General features: G+C 37.4%; 1 protein-coding gene across 11 annotated transcripts in view; it reads left to right on the top strand.

Annotated features, from left to right (window-relative positions):
• The first annotated feature begins 1,538 nt into the window (after nt 1-1,538).
• The window catches only part of MPDZ (multiple PDZ domain crumbs cell polarity complex component), a 94,543-nt gene continuing 75,309 nt past the window's right edge, over nt 1,539-20,772 (top strand). For 10 of the 11 annotated variants that reach the window (XM_017732865.1, XM_017732872.1, XM_017732870.1 and 7 more), the window contains exons 1-8: nt 1,539-1,632; nt 2,219-2,385; nt 8,838-9,059; nt 9,997-10,136; nt 12,118-12,331; nt 14,600-14,728; nt 15,946-16,149; nt 18,846-18,960. In XM_017732865.1, coding sequence (XP_017588354.1) covers nt 1,617-1,632; nt 2,219-2,385; nt 8,838-9,059; nt 9,997-10,136; nt 12,118-12,331; nt 14,600-14,728; nt 15,946-16,149; nt 18,846-18,960 — 1,207 coding nt within the window. In that variant the 5' untranslated portion in view covers nt 1,539-1,616. Of the gene's footprint in view, nt 1,633-2,202; nt 2,386-8,837; nt 9,060-9,996; nt 10,137-12,117; nt 12,332-14,599; nt 14,729-15,945; nt 16,150-18,845; nt 18,961-20,772 lie in introns of those variants that run through there. The other variant, XM_017732874.1, reaches the window with a different exon arrangement.

Below are 20,772 nucleotides of genomic sequence, written 5' to 3'. Positions count from 1 at the left end.
TAATCTCATCCAGCCCTTCCCATGTAAAATAGACTTCATTTTGTCCTGTTTTGTAGAGTGACAAGGTGAAAATACAAGTTATTTGGATTGTTTTTAAGATCTGGTAATCACATGCTGGGATTTTGCTTGCCAAGTGAGAAAACAGATTCTTCATAAAAGCTTATTTTTATTTAAAGGCATAATTTGGATCACAGAGTAACATTACTTTGACAAAGTCAGGTTTAAGGGGTTTGAATTTTGTATGTTGTCCTAAAAAGGATGATCAGTGATTCTATATCAATGAATTGTTAAATTCAAATTCAGTCTTCAGAGAGGTTGTGGACTCCGCATTCCTGTAGTGAGCTGGATGGGGCTCTGAGTATCCAGATATAGTTGGAACTAGAGGATCTTTAAGGTCTCTTCAAATATAAACTATTCTGTGATTCTATGAATAAAACTGATAGGAAGCTTCAGGCATACTGAAACTAGGGAAGTCATATTAATGGAACTTGAAACCATTTTAAACCCATTTGGTTTGCTTTTTCTGCACAAACTGCAAACAGTATAGACTTGACAAAATGATCGGATTCTATAAATAATGATCCTGTTAGGCTGTCTTATCCAGCGATCTGCCAACATCAATCCTTTTCCTCTTTTTATCCAAAGTTTCAAGAAAAAAATGACTTTTCCTGAGTGCTTAGAGATCACAGCTCTGTACGTTTTTAAGTTCTCCGGATTCAAGTTTGGATGCTATAATTAACTGTTTTCTTCTATAAAGAACACAAAAGCACGATTGTGAAAGATAAGATCAACAGTTCATATACCTGCAATGATACTTGAACTCCTCACTTCTCCTCAGCTATCCATCTCCATCAAGCATGTTGTATCACTGCAAATTTCTGAGCAATTGCAGGTGTACGTTTTTAAAAAGCCCCAAAAACAACAAAAAAGAAAAGGCAAAGCAATTTCAGAGTTTCTTCCTCTTAGTGTAGAATTTCCTTCCTGGAAACCCACGCTGATGAATACTCAGCTATCGTCCATACCTGAGTCTCAATTCCAGTGTTAATAGTAGAGCCTCTAGTGTGAGAGTCCTGCAAGCCTGTAGCCTTGTGATTTATATGACTTTTCTTTCAAAAGTAACTGTAAAAAATGTGCTGTGGCTCATGAACCTGAAATTGTCAACACAGAGCTTGAAAACTGATCCCACAGGGAATGTCTTTTTGTGAATCACTGAAAAGGAAAGCAATGAAACAGTGTAAAATATCAGTGGCAGCTATGATTCATAGCGTCTGATTAAAGCAGTGTGGGTCATGTTGTGCAACAATATGCAGACAGCAGCTTTGATATGGAAATGCAAAAATATTACAAAGATATTCCTAAAGCAGTTTTCAGGAAGGTTTGGAGCACCCAAGTGAGTCAGAATATGGTCACCTTTGAGGTTATTTCAATTATCTGTGGAGATAGGTTTTTTGTGGATTGTTATTTTGATGTTTATTGCTTTCAAAAGTCAAGCTTTTTTCTTTCCCTTCAGAGCTTAGTGTTTCTATTATTGTGACCTTTTTTCCTTTCTGTTATTTTTCAGGGAAATATTTACAGTCTCTTTCCAATGTTGAAATAGAAGCTGAGAAGCAGAAAACATGTTGGAAACAATTGGTAATCTTTTTTTCATTTATTTCACAGTATTTTTGTGGCCAAATCAAGTGCGTGTGATAGATTTGGGACATTGGTATATACTACTGAGAGGGGTTTTGAAAAAAATTATCTACTGTGCTTAGAAATGCATGTTTTCTTTGGGTTTTTGTATTTGAAAACAAAAGTTGTACAATCGCATGCTTAGGGTATTTAATTTCTAGCCTGTTGTCTTGATTTAATTGTTTTAATCTTTTCTTGAATTAAAAGTTTGCATGGAAAAGACAAATGTTTTCTATTATGACTATTTATTCCACTATTTATTTACAGTGGATTGTAGCCACAGTTCCTGTAACTGAATTTTAATGGAGGCTCTTTCATTTTTGTAACCCACTTCTTGATGGACAAAAATACAGTTTTCGTTGGCTTCTGTTTTGTGCTCTGCCTCTGACTTCCTGCTTCATTAGACATGTTTGGGCTGGGATTTTTGTTCAAAACAGAGCCATTCAAGTTCTCTGTAGTTTGAACAGTAAAGAGGGTTACATATAAACCTGTTACCTTGTGTGGCTGTTTCTAGACTGCTACTGACTAGGAATGGTTATTGCTACAGATACACATCGGGCCCTCCAGGCCATGGAGCGGTTACAGGCAAAACTTCGGGATCGAGGTGATGTTGCAAATGAGGAGAAACTGAGCCTATTAAAATCAGTGCTGCAGAGTCCTCTCTTTAACCAAATTCTGAACCTTCAGACTTCTGTTCAACAACTGAGAGATCAGGTAGGAAAAGCAGTCTTTCAAGTGCAAGGGAAAATTTGCTAAGGTAATGTAAAGATGTGTGTGTTTCTGCTTGTTGAACAGTGAAATAGCTTACACTAAACATCCGATCCGAAGGTTTGGGGACATACACTATTGACTTTTTGGGTCTTTGTTGAGGCCATATTTTGTGTATGTGATTTTTATGTATATGCTCATTACTTAAAATGTGCAGGGTAGGGAAATGGTGATATGGGGTGGGGGGTTAACATAAAGCTTTCTTTCTCTGCCCTTCAAAAGGAGCATGTTTTCCAAGAGTCTAGGACTTTTTTCTATGAGCCTTTTATTGCTCTTTTGTGTCTTACGCTGCTAAAATGAGGTTGTAGATGGAAACTATGGAATGGTTGACTTCAGAAGGACATGAACATCTATTTTGTACTTTGTACGGGAATAAAAAATCAAAGAGAAGCCAGAACTCCTGCCTCCTTTTTGCTTCCTCAGGGTATTAAGTATTAATTTTCTGCATGTTTTCAATGAGCTTGAGAAAAGGGTCAGCAGCTTGGCTATATTGACTTTATTTGTTGCTATAATTTTCTTGTCAACAGAATAAGAATTTGAAGAATATAGAGAGTAGTTCAGTAACTGAATTAGGACTAAACTGTGTATCTGGCTTTGCAAATAGTTGTTCCTGTTGACTCCTGCAAGATGGGCAGCTCTGTGTGGTATGCAGAATTGCTGAAGTGGGAGGGAGAAGACTCTGCGCATGGACCTTATCATCAGTGTGGAGCCACATCTGGTCTCTGACCAGACTGTGATGAGGAGGATTCTTCACAGTCCTCATAGTCCTTAAGCTGTGCGGCAGACGAGTGCACTGTGGCCCTTTCTTGCTTCTCATGGATCATCATGATGCTATTTTGCACAGACAAGAAATGCCCGTGCTGTATTATCACTATGTTTTTCAGATTTTGCCTGTTTAGTATCTAAAGACTTGATGACATTGGAGTCATTTTAAAAAATCCTGGGGAAAAAACTGTCCTGAGGATTTGTTTGCACTTTGAAAATGTGTTTGTTTTGCTCTTTGAAAATGAGAATTTAACAGTGACATCTAGAAATTGTGTGAATTATGTGGTGAAGACCCTGGGAACATTTAGTGAGAAATAAAAGTATGCCTGAAACATTAATAGAAGTTTGGTGAAATGACAAATTAAATTTTCACTTCTGGACATTAGCTGTGAAATTAAAGGATGGTTATCTTTTTCAATACACTTGCCTAAATTAGAAAATGAAGCAGCTGATACTAGGGTGGGTAATTTAAGGCATGTATTTTTTAAAAAGCAAATAGGACCTTCTGTCCTGACTCTGCAGGTTTATCTGCAAAATAACTTTAGTGGTCTGTGAATGTTGCATGGCACATACCCTGTCTAGTTGACAGGGGAGCTGTTTGGATGTGAATTCCCTTTTTTTATGTGTGCTTATATGAAGACTTACACATGTAAATATATGTTTCCAGCATTCTTAGATTTGTGTCAGCTCTTTTCCTGTATTTTCTCTGTAGGATTTCTTCCCTAGAATATAACATGAGATGGTCTGTTTTTTTTTTGTTTCATTTAAATATTTATAAAGCTTACTGAAACAGAACAAAGAATAAAAGCATGAAATAGGCAGTTATGTTAAAAAAAAAATTTGTATTTTAAAAGGTTCACTTTTGAGGATACCCTTCAAGGACACCCTTTTTACAACTGGCAGGGTATTGTGCTCTTGAAACTCTTAAGCTACAGGTTGATGAAAACTGCAAGACATGTGAGTAGTGACCAGGTTTTTTGGCCAAGCTGTGCCAGACTGAGGAAGGAGACAAGTTGTGTCCCGAGCAGTTGCAGTCAGAGCTCTGTTTGAGACAGGATGACAAATAGTGCTGAGTTGTGCAATGACAGGATGTTGCAGCCTCTACCCACTCGAGACTAAGATGGCTAGTTTTTTAAAGTTTAATGATGAGCTGCAATGACAGTTGAGTAGGGGTTTGATTCTTCTCAAAGTGAAGTATGACAGTCTGTTTAACTGCTCCTGTGTTTTTAATGAGTTTTTAAAGAGCTACAAGACTACTGCAAAATTCTCAGGGAGGTCACCTTTTAGAAAAGTATAGATTGAAAGAGGGGATGGGACCAGAGAAGCCAGAATGGCAGTTTACTTTACAAGTCAAACAGATTCCTTGCAAGTATCCCAGCAGAAGTAGATCAACCAGTGAGACTTCATTATGGGCTTCTAGGGATGTCAATAAATTTGAAGGTAAGGATGTATTCCTGGCTTGAGGCACTGTGTCTGCAAGGCATAGAGATGATAGTAAAAGTCCTACCCTCTGTTTGTGCAGTGTGTGGCCAGAGTGGTATGTTGCTTTATCTTGAGGCATGGTGCTAAAGTCAGCAAATCTGATGCCTTGGTTCTTACTAGTAGGTGCTTTAAAGTTGTGTGGTTTTTTTTCTTAAATGAGCAACCAGTACTTGTTTGCACTGCAAAACTGTCATTGCGAAGTTAACTGAAGTGGAAAAGTCTAGGCACAACAAAGGGATGTTTTTGTTGTGAATTACTGTTCTGACTTCACAAGTCACTTGAGCTGGGGACCACTGAAGGAACCAGGTTTTCCCGTCTCTTTCTGTCCTTGTTCTTCAGTGAATGCTTGTTTTCTCATGCTGAAGAGCAGTCTTGTTGTTTGAAGATAAGGAAGAGACAGAGAAGAAAAGTAGAGATTGTGGTGTATTAAACTTCTCAAAAATATTTTATTTTCTTTATGAAATATTTTAAAGAAAGTGCTCAGACCATACTAGCATTCCTGTGCTGATTCTCTTCTACTCCTTTTTGTCTCTCACATGTTCACCTCCTCCTCCCCACCTCCTCCTGCCTCCTTCCTGCTCAGAGCTCTGCCAGAAAAAAATATCCTGTGGTTGGACTGGATGGCAGGGCTGCATTCCTCAGTTTTGGTTTTTAGTGTGGTGGTTTGGGGTATTTTTGTTTGTTTGGGTTATTTGGTGTTTTTGTTTTGTTTTTGTTGTTGTTGCTTGTTTGTTTATTTGTTGTTGTTTTGGTTTATTTCTGTTGTTGTTTTTTGTTTGTTGGGGTTTTTTTTAACTTGTGAGTTTGACCATAGTTTTTCCTTCACAGTGTAGTGGTGGGTAGTAGCTGGGTGTCAGTGCTAGAGAGGGTTTAGGGAAGAAGTGAGAAAAGTCTTTTCATATTGTCTGTGAACACTCGCTTAACTCTGTATTTTGCACAAATAGAGATGTTTAGTTCATGTTTTGAACCCCTTTTGGCAACAATATTGTTTGCTCTGTGTTTTTAAATGAAGTGATCATAAAAAAATACTGATTTGGGATCTGGTTCACCTGCTCTGAGGATGGAGTCATAAAGGTGCACCCAGCAGAGTGGTGCCGGTGCCAGTTCCTGTTCCTGGGAGTCCAGGGCCTTTCCCTCCTGTTGTGCTTGCATGGCCTCTGGCTTGCACTTTCTCAGTTCCAGTGTGATTGCTGTTGCAGCTGGCCTTTTTGCTACTCAGGAATCTTGCAGTCAGTCTTGTGCTTCTTGGGATGTCCAGGACTGCTGCTCAGTAGCTGGAGTGCAGAAATACTGAAAATTTCTTTTTGTCTAAGTTGAGACCTAGTAATGCTGAGGACATTGCTTTAAGTGTTGATACACTGCAAACATGGCTTATGTAGTTGCTTTTGTCTTAAAAAAGTATTTTGAGCTACTGCATGGAAGCACAGCTTGATTGTATTTAGTGTCTGTCTGTGTGACTAAAACATAAATTTTGTCATACTCAGTGTTATTTATGAATTTTTCTTTTTATCTTATGCAAATTATGTCCACGTTGAAGATGTTTCATACCATAAGGAGAAAGCCAATTAAGGACAAATGGCATAAGCCAGTTTATAAAACAAAGGAGTAATGTTTCATACAGTAGTTATACAATCACAGTGCTATAAAGCTACTTCTGAATGGAATTAGGGTGATTGTAAAGTAGTACAGTTTATAAGTTATGAAAAATACTTCATTTCAAGATTTGCACTTGTGGTTTATTGCTCCCCCTGGAATGACCTATACTTCTGTGGTTAGCAAGAATATATAGCAGGTATTCTCTGCTTTTTCATGCTATAAGCCTGGATTTCAGGAGGCACATGGAAGAGAGTAGTCGTCACATTTTTGGTTAAAATATTTCTCCAAATTTTGAACTTCTACCTTAAGTACTACTGTAAATGTCATTATAAATGTTTTTATAGTTTTTAAAGTGTAACCACGTCTGTTTCAGAAGAGGAGATGTGAAATGTGAGGTTTTTGCACACACATGTGTGCACACGCACACACACACATGAAACTTTGTTAACAGTTTAGCATTTTTTCTTTGAGTTTATTTTTTTCATAGAGTTTCAGAGGTCAGATGACACTTTATGTGAGGTTGGCTTAATGTGCTAAGCACATCCTTCACTGAACATGTGGCTGTGTTTGTTTAAAAAAGGTGTGATGAAAATGAGGTGTTGCTGTCAGTTGCTCTTGATGTGACTGTGTTCAATACTGTGTTGTAGCTGTGCTGTTGTACTGAAATTTTGAGGAGAAGCTTTTAAAGTTCAAGTTAAGCTAGTGTGAATTGCAAGGTTATTTTTTCCTTTTCCTGCAGTATGTGTAGTATGCAACACTTCTTTTCAGTGGTATTTTTACCATCATGCAAATAAATACAATCCAATGTTTTCAGAATAATGGAGTTGCTACTTAGTTATGTGTCTTAGGAAAACATGAACAACTTCCATCTTTTGCTTTGAAAGGCAGAAGGAATGGGAGAAGTTGGTCAGTTCCTGTATGTCTGCACTGATGCTCCAGCTCATACAAGTATGGAAAAAGGATGAAATTTCAAACTGAGAAAGTGGCATTATATTGCCAGTTCAAACAGGATTTGGTCAGTGAAAACATACAATGTAAAACTAAAACAATTAATCGCCCTGTAACTACTTGTATTTCAGCATGAGAATGTGCAAGTTCTCTACCAGGGAGAAAACCATCATTCCCTAAGGACATTGCCTTATCTTTTTTGAAGAACTCCTTCAGTATTGAGTAGAGAAAAACAGTCACAATTTGTTTGAAACATAACCCAAGTGATTCCTCACAAATACAGATAAAAAACATAATCAAAATGATATAAAAATCACTGAGTTCCAAAAATCCGAATTTTCTTCTTTACAGTTTTTTATGTCAGAGCAGACTTAAAAATGCTGTTGAGAACTTTCCTTTCCAGTTGCCTTGTGGTATTTTTTTCTTTAGCTTGAGGGCCTTCCCAGGCACATAACTTGTTCAACAAATTATGTTTCTTTTATTGCATTTTCCTAAAACACTCAAATGAGATGGAATTGTATGATGGAGAACAGTATTGACCTTTTAATGATTGAACTGTTGGAGGATTGATATCATGAACCTAATAGAAGTAACATGCTTGAAGAGTTGAGACTGGTAGACATTTTAGAATATGTCTACTGTTTTAAAATTTTTATTGATACTTGAAGTTTAAAATATGACTTAAGGAAGAGGAGCCTTAGGTTTCTGTGTTGTGATGCAGAATGCTAGAAAGTGTGCATCATAAAACTATGAAAAGTGTTTGAAATTGCAATATGATGGTTAGTGTGCTAGGCAAGTATGAAGCAAATTTATCTGGAGTAAAGCAGTACCAATTGACAGTCCACAGGCAAGTGGGACGAAGGGCACATGAGGGTTTCTGCTTCACCTGAGCTTTGTATTGCCAGCAGCCATTCATTTGATTGCTTGGCACAGGTCGGCTTGAAAAGAAGTGATTTACTGTGGCTGTGCTAAATGGAGAATTTTCTTACTTTCTTTTCTGTTCTAAGAAAAGTGTGTTGTAAAGTCTGTCTGTGTGAATATATGATTTTGACTTTCAGATCAGCCTAGTGATTTTAGCCTTGTTCAGTAATCTTATATTTAATCCTAGCTCATGCAGATAGTCACGTTGGTAGCTATAGTACATAGTGATGCGGAAACTCTGACCAGTGAAATTTGTTTTCTGTGTAGCTGTGAGATTTCCTTATTTTTTCATCAATATACACATACTTTTTCTTTTTCTTGTAAAATAACTGTGGGGTTTTTTTTCCTTAAATACTGATACTTAGAAAAAGTTTGTTCCTACTTGTTTACCTCTAACACTGTGGTGGAATTTTTCAAGATGCTATGTTGATGGGAACTGAAGAATTTTAGACAGTGTGGAAAATAATTTTAGGTTGTTCTCATCAATTACTTTTGTGTTTTATGCTTGTAGTTCACAACTTTACATTGAGTATAAATATTGAAGATAATTTTTCTTCTTAACATGTCTGTTAAAAATTGCAAATTGGAATTTGAAGTACTTCTAATGATCAATTGGCTTATGATCTTACCTAATGAGAAGGTTTCTGCTGTGCCTATAGATCCGTGTTGCCTTCAATCTTTTACAGGTAAACATTACACCTCCCATACATTCCAGTGGTGAATTCCCTCAGCTTCTCCATCATGGTGTGAATGTGGGGTCCTTGCCACTTAATGAGTCATATTTGTTGGCTCAGCAGAATGGCAGTCCAGCTAATGTGCTAGAAGCATCAATGAGATCCATTACGCCTCAGATTAATGGGAAGTTCTCTAGTGATGACTTTGAGCAGCTGATCAGAAACATGTCCCAGGTAACCTTGTCATATAATAACCACAAAATATGGATTACTGATTATCTGAAGATTAAGATACATGATATTTATTTAAAATCAATTGAGTTACTACACAAACCAGTGCTCACTTACTGTATAATATAAAAGTAACCTTTTAGTTTGAGAAACAATTAGTAGATGAGAAGGCAGTTGAAAAACTGGCCCTTATATTGTCACTTGTGAACTACTGTCCTTAGCTGACCAGTGTGTGTGTATTACAGATCAGCATGCCATTATTTTTCCATGCTCATTGTAGAATTGCTGCTCTGTGCATGAGGGAGATATACTATATGAGGGAGAGCATGTTCTTGTATGCATAATTAATGAAAGCTAGTTCTGTGACTTTGTTGGAAATAAAGTGGAAAATTTTGACCTTGTTATGCATTGTTCTGTAATCTTACTACTTTCATGTAGTAGGCAAAAATGGTGCATGAGTCCCTTCAGTGGCTGGAGCTGGGAATGCCCAGGCATATATCCTAGGATTTATCTATTAATAATCTGTAATAGAGCAGCATTGGAGACATCTAATGGTGTTCAGGAGAGCCTTTTGAGTAGTCCAACTTTTTTTCATCTTTCTGAAATTCATCCTCTTTTCCTGGTTTTGCTTGAAAATTGTTCTGTACCCTCTAAAATAGATATATATCCTACTTCAGTCACTACCAAACCAAAACTCTTCATATTTATCTTTTATTTCCTGATTTCCTCTTCTGGGTTGTAATAATATTTATTTCTCAAATATTTTCTGTATGATAGCAAGAAATGGGAAATGAAAAACTCTGTTTCAGTTATTAACTTGTGTGGTCTTGCCCAGCTGTAGCTGTAATTAGAAATTAATTTCCGAGTTGTTTACCACATTTATTATTACTGCTTTTCAACGTTTTTAACCTTTGTTCATTTTTAACCTTTTGCTGAACAGGGTCGACTTGTTGAGACAATTGACCTTACTAAACCTCTAAGTGGTGGTCTGGGCTTCAGTGTTGTGGGACTCAAGAGTGAAAACAGGGGAGAACTAGGAATATTTGTGCAGGAAATCCAGGAGGGAAGTGTGGCGCATAGGTAAGATTACTACTGAATATTTTACTATACCAAGTGTTAATGTGACAATGCAGTTCAGTTGTGTTAGTGCTGTTACTTCTGTGGTACAATGGTGTGTTTCTCTCCATATTCTGAGCATCATTACAGATGTAAAATTACTTGCCACAATTTATGTAGTGTTGTAACAGGCATCGTATGAACTGTTCTCAATTTATGGAAACTACCAATGTCATTTCCCTGGGGTTTTTAAATAGGAAAAAAAGGGAAGCTACTGTTCTATGTCATTTCTTTTAAAGTTGGAATACGTATTTTGCTGTCCTTGAATTCACTGAAGAACAATATGATGCACAAAAGTCAGCTGTATCTGGCACTGTTACTTGTTAGGTAGAGTCCCATTGAGCAGGTGTGAAACCCAGCCTTAAAGTCAAGCAAGTCTTGGCCTAAAGTCAGGGACATTCACAGAGCTATTCAGCTGATATTACAGAAGCTCAGCAATCATGATAGCTTGCTGAACTCAGATTCCACAACTAATGTTGAGAGAAATGCCCAAAGGAGTACACAAACTCAATGGTAAATGGCAGCAGCACTGGTTTACTGCAAACTGGTGAGGTGTGCCGCTGATCAGGATCCTGGCCCAAACTGCTTTGTGGTATACTCTGTATTTTGTGTGGGGAGGCTGAGTCATATTGGTGCTGTTTCTCACCATGCTTTAGGGAGAAATTTTCGGATTATTTGTGATCTGAGCACTGTAAGTCTAATAAGAACACGGGCAAGACAGACAAGAACATGGTCTACAGAGTTAATTGCAGTTAATCAGTTACAAAATGTGACATGCTTTCTATCTCTACAATATTTTTGGCTCTCCCTAAATTCCACTTTCTCTTTTTGTTTGTTTATTTTTGTTTTGGTTTAGGTGGTTTTTTTTGTTTCTTTTTTTTTTTTTCCTGTTTGTTTGTTTCCTTCCCATTTGAGAGGTATTTGCTTTTACTTCACTTACTGCTTGGAGGTGAGACCTATCTTTACTGAATCAGGCCCTGCCTGATTCACTGTCAAAAAAGGAACATTCAACAGCTGTTACAGGGCTTATAATAAGTTTTTGAGAACACTCTGAAAAACAGTTCAAATTCACAAGTGAAATGCTATGGGTTGAAGCTAAATAGTCTTTTTCCTGAGTGCTCTACCTCAGTTTCTACAGTGTAGGTGCTCACAAAAGCTGGAGTAGTAGAGATCCTTGTTTTCCTTGCTGCCCTTTGTTTTCAAAGCATTGCCACTTTGGGATGCAAAGAAGTAGTGGAGGAAAGAGAGGGTGATTCAACTGTGTAGGCTTCATACACTTCCTTTGGAGTAGATCTGGGGAAGGACTCAGTATGTAATTTTACAGTGATGCTTCCTTTGTCAGAAAGTGAAGGGGATTTTTTTGATTTGTTCAGGGCTTTTTTCCTCTTTTATAAAAGGGCTCTACTTTATCATTTTTGTTCTGTTTCTTTCTTTGTCCTTGCTTTTTTCTTTTTCTTTCTTTTTTTTTTCCCTTGTTTTTCAGCAAAACAAAGTTTGTTTCTGTAACATATTGATGAAAGTATGTTCCACTCCATGGTTTGATGAATATTCAGTATGGGCGCACTGAACAAAGTGGGGCACTTGGTCTGTAAAGCAAGAGGCTCAAAGTCAAGGATAAACATAAGTTCCCAGGCTGTGGTTGGGAGCGACTGAGATTAATATGCTTAGTCTCGCATGGGGGTTCAGGGAGAAGAAAGCTGGCTAGGGGGTAGTAGCCAGGGGAAAGTGGCAGTGGGATTAGCTTCAAAGGGAGTGATCACCAGGGTGCCACATCAGCTCCTTTCAGCAAAACTGCAGGGGGGGACTAAAAAAGTGGGGGGAATAGAGACCAGGTTATTAAAAATACTGGAAAATTGTCAAAATATTGCAATTTCTGTGGCAATGCTTCCTTGATTTTTCTTATTTATTTTGTCATCCCCTTTCCCCGTTTACACCTATGTGACAGAGATGGAAAGCTGAAGGAAGCAGATCAAATCCTTGCTATTAACGGACAAGCCCTTGATCAGACAATTACACATCAACAGGCTATCAGCATTCTGCAGAAAGCAAAAGATAATGTCCAGCTAGTTGTGGCTAGAGGCACTTTTCCTCAGCTCATCAGTCCTGTAGTTTCCCGATCTCCATCTGCTGCTAGCACAGTTTCAGCCCATTCCAACCCGGTGAGTATATCCCAAACGTCTGTGTATTCAGTTCTATGCAGTCATGTACTTACTGCATATAGTCTTTTGAGTTATTTTTTGTAACTTATATGTACATTACTTCACAGTTCTTGAGGTTTTTCTTCTGTTTATCTTTATTGTACCTTTTCCCTACTTCCCTACAAAGAGTAGAAAATAGTCAGGCTTTCTGGGGGAAAAATCTTTATCTTGGATGTATTCCTTCTTCCCATCTGTCAAATTATCTGTATCCACTAATGCAAATACAGCATGTTTACCTTAGTTGATTGATGTAATGACTAAGGCATGGACTCAGACCGGCAGGGAATCTGAGATATTTATTCAAAGGAGTGAAGCTGGTTTTTTACACTTCTTCAAGACCCAGTGTTTCCTTATATGGTATTTTTCACTAAGTGACCTATTACATTGCCATGTCAGTAACACACTTTCTTAATGTCCCTATATGGGGGTGATCACTCGCTGTCCACCCTGTTCTGGCAGGCACCTCTCCACAGGGCTCTACCGTGTGGCATCTCCTCCCCCCAAGGTCAAGTGGAGATAAGTTTCTTTGTCCTGTCATGGTGTTCTGCAGGCACCTCCCACAGCCCGCAGTTCAATTCCATCCTGTCTCTTCGTACGCTTGATGAAGCTATATTTTGAGGTTTCAGTAAACGGGATCTTTTTTTCTTTGCCTTCTGTTTGAGCAAAGAATTTTTGAGGCATTGTGATCTGATCTGCACCACCAGCTGGATGGGTGCTTTTGTGTTTGTTTCTCTGTTGTCTATTAGCATGGGGGCTCCAGTAAAGTTAAAAGATGCACTTAAGGACTCCCCAAAACACAGCCCTGCTACAATGCCTTTCTTTTGAGAGCTTTTGCACATCTAGGTGTAGACAACACAGTTCAGAAACATGGTGATAGTAACGTACTTTCTCTTCCTCTTATCTTACTCATGTAATGGCTTGTCCTGGGATGTAACAATTCATATTCAGTTTCTGTAGGTTTTGCTGTTCAGTCATCTGTGGCCCTTCTTTAAGGGAGTCAATTATCAGAAGTATAGAGAGCAATCAGTCTGGAAAAAGGAACTGTTCTAGTGTTTTTTAATCATTAGCATAAAACCTTTAGTGAAGGAATGTCAGAATTATTCTTTTTACCTGTGTGCAGGAGTGCAGCTGACTGACCTAACTTTCCCTGCCAGCACATGGGAGAAGCCTGTTCTCCTGCAGTATTGCTGTGGCACACTTCTTTCTCTATGCGATTGCCTCTGTATTCACTGAACAGTTTCCCTTGCTTGAAAAGATGCTCCTTACAAACATGCCACAGCTGATGCTGCTTTTTTTAGCATGCCTTTCCTGACTCTCGTGTTCTCTTTGCTTTCAAGTGCAGGACACTAGGAGCCATTCTTTTTCCTTCAGGCTTTGCTTGATCACCCTAGATTTATGTTAAGACTGAATTTCCAAACAGGTACCACAGGGCTTTGAATTTGCAATGCCTTGATTATTCCAAAATAAATGCTTATTTCAAGAGTGTACCTGGTGCAGCACCAGCTGCAGTTTTAAATTTCAGATGAGTTTGCTATGTGAGTTCTTCTTCAGGAGAAATAATACCATGAACTTCCAGCTGTCTGTTCAAGCAGTGCCCCATGCGAGCAAGTTAGCATCTGTCTTTCTTTCCGAGCAGTTTTGCTCCTGTCAGAACACAAAGTCTGTCATCAGAGCTACTTTATTCTAGTGCTGTTGCCATCAGACAACCCAGAAGTCTTTGTTCATTACATGGGGTAATTCTGCTGATACCTGCCTCACAATACTTGGTGCTGCTTTCATCCTTAAAAATACTGAATTGGGATTTTGCTTTCTCCTGTGCTTTGTTATAATGGCTGACGTGAACATGCACTTATCTGAAGATTTTAATTTCCAGTCCTTTGTGGTTTTCTAGCAGCAGTATTTTCTGACTGCAAAGGGGCATGAAGGTGGGCAGCCCTAGGTTGCTGCTTAAATTCATTCAGCAAGTTCTTAAAAGGTCTGACCCATTACCCAACTCTGGTTTTATGTAATATTACACCTAATAGTAATTGTTAAAAAGGTATTATATGTACATCTTCCTCCAACCTTCCATTCTCAGAAACAGGCTCAAGAAGTAAGAGAAAATAGTTCGCAAGTTCTAACATGTGTGTTAGCAGTTTGACTTGATAATCTTAAAGGTCTTTTTACACCTGAACAATTCTATGATTCTATGTTTTTAATCATTTACAAGCTTATATTTATTCCTTGTAGGTTCACTGGCAGCATGTGGAGACCATAGAGTTGGTGAATGATGGCTCAGGTCTGGGATTTGGGATAGTGGGAGGAAAGTCAACTGGAGTGATTGTTAAAACCATCCTCCCAGGAGGGGTGGCTGATCAGGTAAATTCAACCTACCTCTTTGTTACTGTTCAGTAAGGTGTGAAGTTACTCTTTACTTTCATGGTCAGACCAAATAGTGGTAGCTTTTATCCAAATAAATGTAAAAAAAAGAAACAGTAATTACTGAAATTTTTCCTCTGTAAAGGTGTGTTTAGTGCAGGAGTCTCTGCATTTAAATGTTAAAGATGGATTAGGCTCTAAATCACATTTTCAAATCTGTAACATTATATATGTTTTGTGCATATGCATTTAGAGTCTTAATTCTTTCATGAATGTGCTGGTTGTAATCAGGGGTAGAGGGTACACCAAACATTGACTTGCTGTGCCCTAACAGCTAAGAGCATCTGCTTTTCTCCACTGAGCTTACTGAAGCTTGGAGCAGGTATGTGGCTTCATGTGTCTGCTTCAAGACACAGGCTTTGCTCTTGCCTGAAGGGCTCATGTGAATTGAATTTGGTTATCACAGCTTATTTTAAGCTTGTTCATTGGACAGGTACCTAGGACTGCACTAATGATGGTCAAGGGTTGAATAGGCATAGAGACTGATCAATCTTCCAACAAAAGCAGTAGAGGTCTGATAACAGGGCTTGGACATGCATGAACAGGATTTACTGCTGCTCTCTTTTCCCTGAACCAGTAGATAGGTTCCTTTTACAAGCCTGTCTCTGTAATACTCATCATATGACCTAAATTCATGTGAAGTTTTTTATTAATTAAGGGTAAATCAGTAAGAGAGTAAACCAGTGTAAAGCAATACAGATAGCTGGATCACAGTAAGAGAGAAATTAATTTTATTTTGAAGTCGTGGTTAATCCTGTTACTACTACTACTAGCAGTTTTTTTAGTAGCAGTGCAAAGCTGAATATATGTTTGCATGATGTCTTTTGGAAGTGTGCTTGGAAATGAAACCCAAAGTTCTGCCATCTACATGCAGTTGTTAAACACCAGTAGGAGTAACCATAGCTAAATACAATTTTTCTCTGTGCTTGTGTGACATCTTGAAAAAGGATCTCCTGGATATTTCTGGGGAAATTACAAGTAACATTAGTGAGCCATTAGGCAACCTTTTGTTTTCTGTGTTACCAAGATATTGACTTGGCATCCAAAAAAAGTTGCCTGATTCATATGTCTTAAAAGTGACTAAAGCTATGTGCTCTTTTTCTAATTGTATGGTAAATGGGAGAAATGGCATTTTTTCATCATTATTTTTCCTTCAGCATGGGAGATTGTGTAGTGGAGATCACATCTTGAAAATTGGTGATACGGACCTAGCTGGAATGAGCAGTGAGCAGGTGGCACAAGTTCTAAGGCAGTGTGGAAATAGAGTGAAACTGCTAATTGCAAGAGGTCCTGTTGAGGAGCCACCTCTACCAGCAGTTCCTCCAGGTACACCAGTACCAACCTCTACAGCAGAGAAACAGGTAAGCAACAGTGAACATATGCAACCCATTGCAAACTTCCTTTCTTTTTAACTCCTATTTGAATGTCTTTTGTGTTTATGTTCTCAAAATCTCAGATTTTCTTCCCCAGTAGCACTATTCTCATCTGACAATCTAGGAGAATTTAATTGTAATGAGTTTGTAGTGCAAGGAACTGTATTCTTGAAGACTTTTGGGATTATGGTTTAGGACTTCCATAAATACAATCTGATTAACAACTTGTTCTGGGTTGCTTGTAAGGGTATGTTATTATATTGGGACAACTGAAGCAACACAGTCTTTTGTTCAGACAGAACTAGTTGACTATTTAGCATTTCTCTGTCTGCCTGCCTTTTTTCTTTCCATATAGTTTCATCTGTTCATCACAACTTTCCTCTCTATGCCAACCAGCACACAGACGCTAATTCTTCCCTACATCGCCTGGCATTGCTCATTTGCTAGATGTTTACTAAAAAAAGTCAGCCAGCTGCTACCCTTACTCCCCTGATGATAATTGTACTCTGTATTGTTACTCATCTACAACTCTCAGCCACTTAAAAAATGCTGTAAATATTATCATGACTTGTCAGCTCAAAACCTCTACAAAATAGGTAATTTGCATGTTTGTAACAGAGTCTGGTTTCATGGGAGTCAGAAACAGTACTGTTTTGCTACATATGGCTATGATCAGATACATTAAAATGTGAGTATCTGAAGTAAATTTATGACAGAAGAAAAAGTTTGTTGTTTTTGAGCCTACCCCAGACAGAATTTTTTGTTTTACTTTTTCCTGTAGTTTTTCTACACATTTTCTTCCCAGTTACAATGTAGATTTGAGATAAGTCACGTCAGAAGAGAAAATGTCCTTGCAATTTACGCATGATTGTTATCCAACAATTTATGATGGTGATACTATCATTTTGTCTCTGTCCATTATAATGATATCTGTGAAAACCTAACATGTATTCATCCCGTTTTGTAGCTGTAAGGCAAAGAAAGTTAATTTTAACATGGAGGTTCCTGAGCATTGAAGAGGAGAGACAAACTGGTACTTTGGTGTGCTTACAGCACTCAGAGGTGTAAAACCTTTCTGCATTTTAGATAAAGGGATTGATAATTAGCCCTGCTATTTCTTGTCTGAAATGCATCTCTCAAAATAAATTGAATTTGGTAATTTAATCTGTGTATATTTCTATAGTATTTGCCTTTTTGAGGTTATGTGATGCAATGTTAAAAGATGTATCTGCAGCTGCAGAAAAAATACGATTTCTAGGACTGACGAAATAGCTCAAAGCAGCAAAGGGGCACAATTTGAGGTTTTTGCCACCTTCCCAATTTCCATACTTTTCAATACCTCTTTCCTGGTACTTATGTACTGACAGGAGGCAGGCTATTTTTGAACTGCTTCTGCTTATACAAAGTCACATTCTTGGAAGGAGCACCTTTTTAACTCATGCAAGACTCATTGATTTGGGTCTGGAGTGAAGATGATGATGTGAACAACTTGGTTTTTTAGTTTCTTCCTGTCAAATATGGTTTGGGTGGAGTCTTCGTGATGCTCTTAAAACTATTATTGAGACCAGAATGGCTTTGCAAAATGGGCACTTCTTGTCATATTACCTGCAGATGTCTATCCTGTAAAAATTCATGAAGCTGTAGAAGTTGGATCTTTTTTAGTGGCATTAGCTGTGGCCAAAATAATCCTGTGTTTTCAAACAGAGGGATGGTTAATGCAGTAGAAATTTATTTTTCTTGTGTTTAATTTGGTTTCTGGTGGAGTTGCTCCGATAAAGCGCTCAAGTCAGATTCTTTTTTAGCAAGTACCATCATAGCTCTCCTGAAGTCTTTTTCAGCGCATACTTATCTAGTCAAACTGGGTTTAGTTACTATCTGCCTGCTTGCCATATTGGCACTTAAAAAAAATGTTAGCTGCTGTTTGGCATGCAGAAAGAACAGAATACAAACTTTCAATACAAACCCCCTATTGTTAAAATAGGATTTTAATATGTATTCCATTTTCATTAACAACAATAATTAATTAACCCCAAAATTAATTGTTATTGAAATTCAGAGAGTTATAGCAGGTATTAATGGAGATTGTAATTACTTAGCTAGCTGAAAGTATTAACTGCTATGTGCTAAAACACAATTCTTAAGTTTTCAAAAGCAAGAGGTGTAATTGCCTCACTAGTGACAGCTTTTAGTATATTTTAAACTTGACAAGTTTTAAGAAGATACATATAGTTAATGAAGAGAAATTTAAACAAATAGAATGCAAAATGCAATTCAGAATTTTTTTCTTCTTTTTGATAACACAGCAGTCTAAAGCTAGTTCCGAGGAGGTCCCAGAAAGGCAGCAAGCTACATATTAATGTACATATATATGTAACTTACTGTAAAAGAAATTAATTGTTCATTTTGTACAAATTTCACCAGTCATTTTAGTAATTGTTTTGATAGATTAGAGGTAATATCCCAGAGCAGTAGGGTGGGGAGGACATGACCTGCCCTACATTGCTTTACCATGAGGAATGTTACCTATTTCTTGCTTCTCTGATGAACAGCAAATAAGGACATATGCAAATTCCATACTTCCTTTTTTATGTTTGTATCTAATTTTGCGTGTTACTGACAATAAAGAATGTGGTGTAACTTTAAAGAAAATTAAGCTTCCTTTCTAATTATGCTTTTCTTATTAGGATGATGCTTCTGTTGATAGCTTTGAAGATGGGGAGAAATTCAATGTTGAACTCACTAAAAACAACCAGGGTTTAGGAATAACTATTGCTGGTTACATTGGAGACAAGACATCAGGTAATTGTTGATTCCTGCACTTTAGTATGCAGTCTATTGCATACTATGGTGTATGTACATCAAAGACTTAATTTTGGAATAGCTTCTATTAAAGGAACACTTACCCATCTAAAATCTATTTGTAGTTTGTAAAGGAAAAAGAATAAAAGCAATCGATATTATAAAATCCCACCTCAGTATTTTTAAATCAGTTTTTATCTTCACGTTCGGCTAAAGCTTGTGCTTACGTGTTTTTGAAAAACTGTCGTAAAATAGGTTGAGGCCTTTTTGTTAGAACTAGCCTTCTTACAAGACAACACAGTAGAATTCTGAGTAGTTTTAAGAGGTATTGTTATTAATTTTTAAACAATGTGTATAATGCAGCTGGCACATCAAGAACTCTTTACTGATCTCTTGATATAATAAATGTTTCTTTACTTGTGGGCTGTGGCAGACAATAAATATATTTATTTAAAGAAATAAATATGTAAATGTTCATGTATGGTTGTTTATTTTTACTTTGTAATTTCCACTACATTTTTCAGAAAAATTATTCAGAACTGTGTTAGGCCTCCCTAGGGGAAATTGGCAAATTCGGTATTGCTAGGCAGGGATGTTTGTTCAATGTGCCGTAAAACTTCTCAAAGATCTGTTGGTTTGACTTGTATCCACATGTATATTGTTTGAAAAATGTATGGATAGGTACAAGCTATGTTATTGGAAATTTATAGCTATAATTTGTTGGATTAGAAAAACTGGACTAGACAATCACAGTTTGTGTAGGTCCACTCTTTAGCAGCTTCCAGTTGAATCCTCAAAAGACAAATTAAGGTGTAGAGCATGCGATAGATCTGAGAGCATATTTTAATTGATTTAGTGTTTGGGTATGAAATTACTGTGCTGCATGTAACTATGTTAGAGAATATTCTTGTTTTAGGAACTAATTAGGTAACTCAATTTTGTGACTTATCAGTTGCAGAACAACTTTGCTGTCAGAGAAGCAGCAATAAAACTACTGGACAACAAGTACCATGGCTGAATTTTTTGTGAATGACAAATAACTTGTCATGTTATCATACAGCTGTTGCAGGATATAAAAATGCTTGGAAGTTGGGACGACCAGTGATGTAATTATGCACTAAACCTGGGCAAACAACTGCTTAACAAAACCCCGACTCCTCCTCCCCCCACCAAAAAAAACCCAGCAAAAAAAAAGAAACTTGTCAATGAGGTGACTTAAATATATATGTAATCTTATTTTTCCTAAATTGAATTGAGTCATTAGCCCTCCTTCCTTATAACTTTTGTCATATAGAGGCCCAGCTAAAAGTTAGCTTGAGGTTTGCAAAGGCTCTGACAGCTTTTAAAATGCATTTTGTAGTGGATTATCTTCACATCAAGCATATTCATTTTACAGAGTGGGAACATTTGTTCAGAGAGAGTAGATACTGTTAAGATTTCTGATACCAGTGTTGCAGGCCTGTGACCATCAGAATGATTTCATGCCAGTTTACGCTGTTATTTTTCCTGTTTTCATGTAAGCTGTGCAAAATGTGCATGTAGGAACTCAATATATTTTCACTTTATTGAGCTGTAGAAGTTCTTTCAAAGGCAAGTGTGATTTTCCTGAAATGTTTTCCTTTAGTAAATGTCCCTTCTGTAGTTGTTTTCTATATATTGCTTTTCCTTCTGATTCAAAAGTAGTAACTAGTTAGTAGCTAAAATGTTTCTGTTTTGATCCGGGTTTTTTTTGTTTCATTTTGTTGTTCTGGGGTTTTTAAAACTTTGTGTCCTTTTATCAAATACTGATAACTGCAGTTAAAAGCTGATTCA

Source organism: Corvus brachyrhynchos, unplaced genomic scaffold, assembly GCF_000691975.1.
Source record: "Corvus brachyrhynchos isolate BGI_N302 unplaced genomic scaffold, ASM69197v1 scaffold194, whole genome shotgun sequence".
In the NCBI taxonomy this organism is placed as follows: domain Eukaryota; kingdom Metazoa; phylum Chordata; class Aves; order Passeriformes; family Corvidae; genus Corvus; species Corvus brachyrhynchos.
The sequence above is the reverse complement of the archived record's forward strand: the minus strand, read 5'-3'. Positions and strand labels throughout refer to the sequence as shown.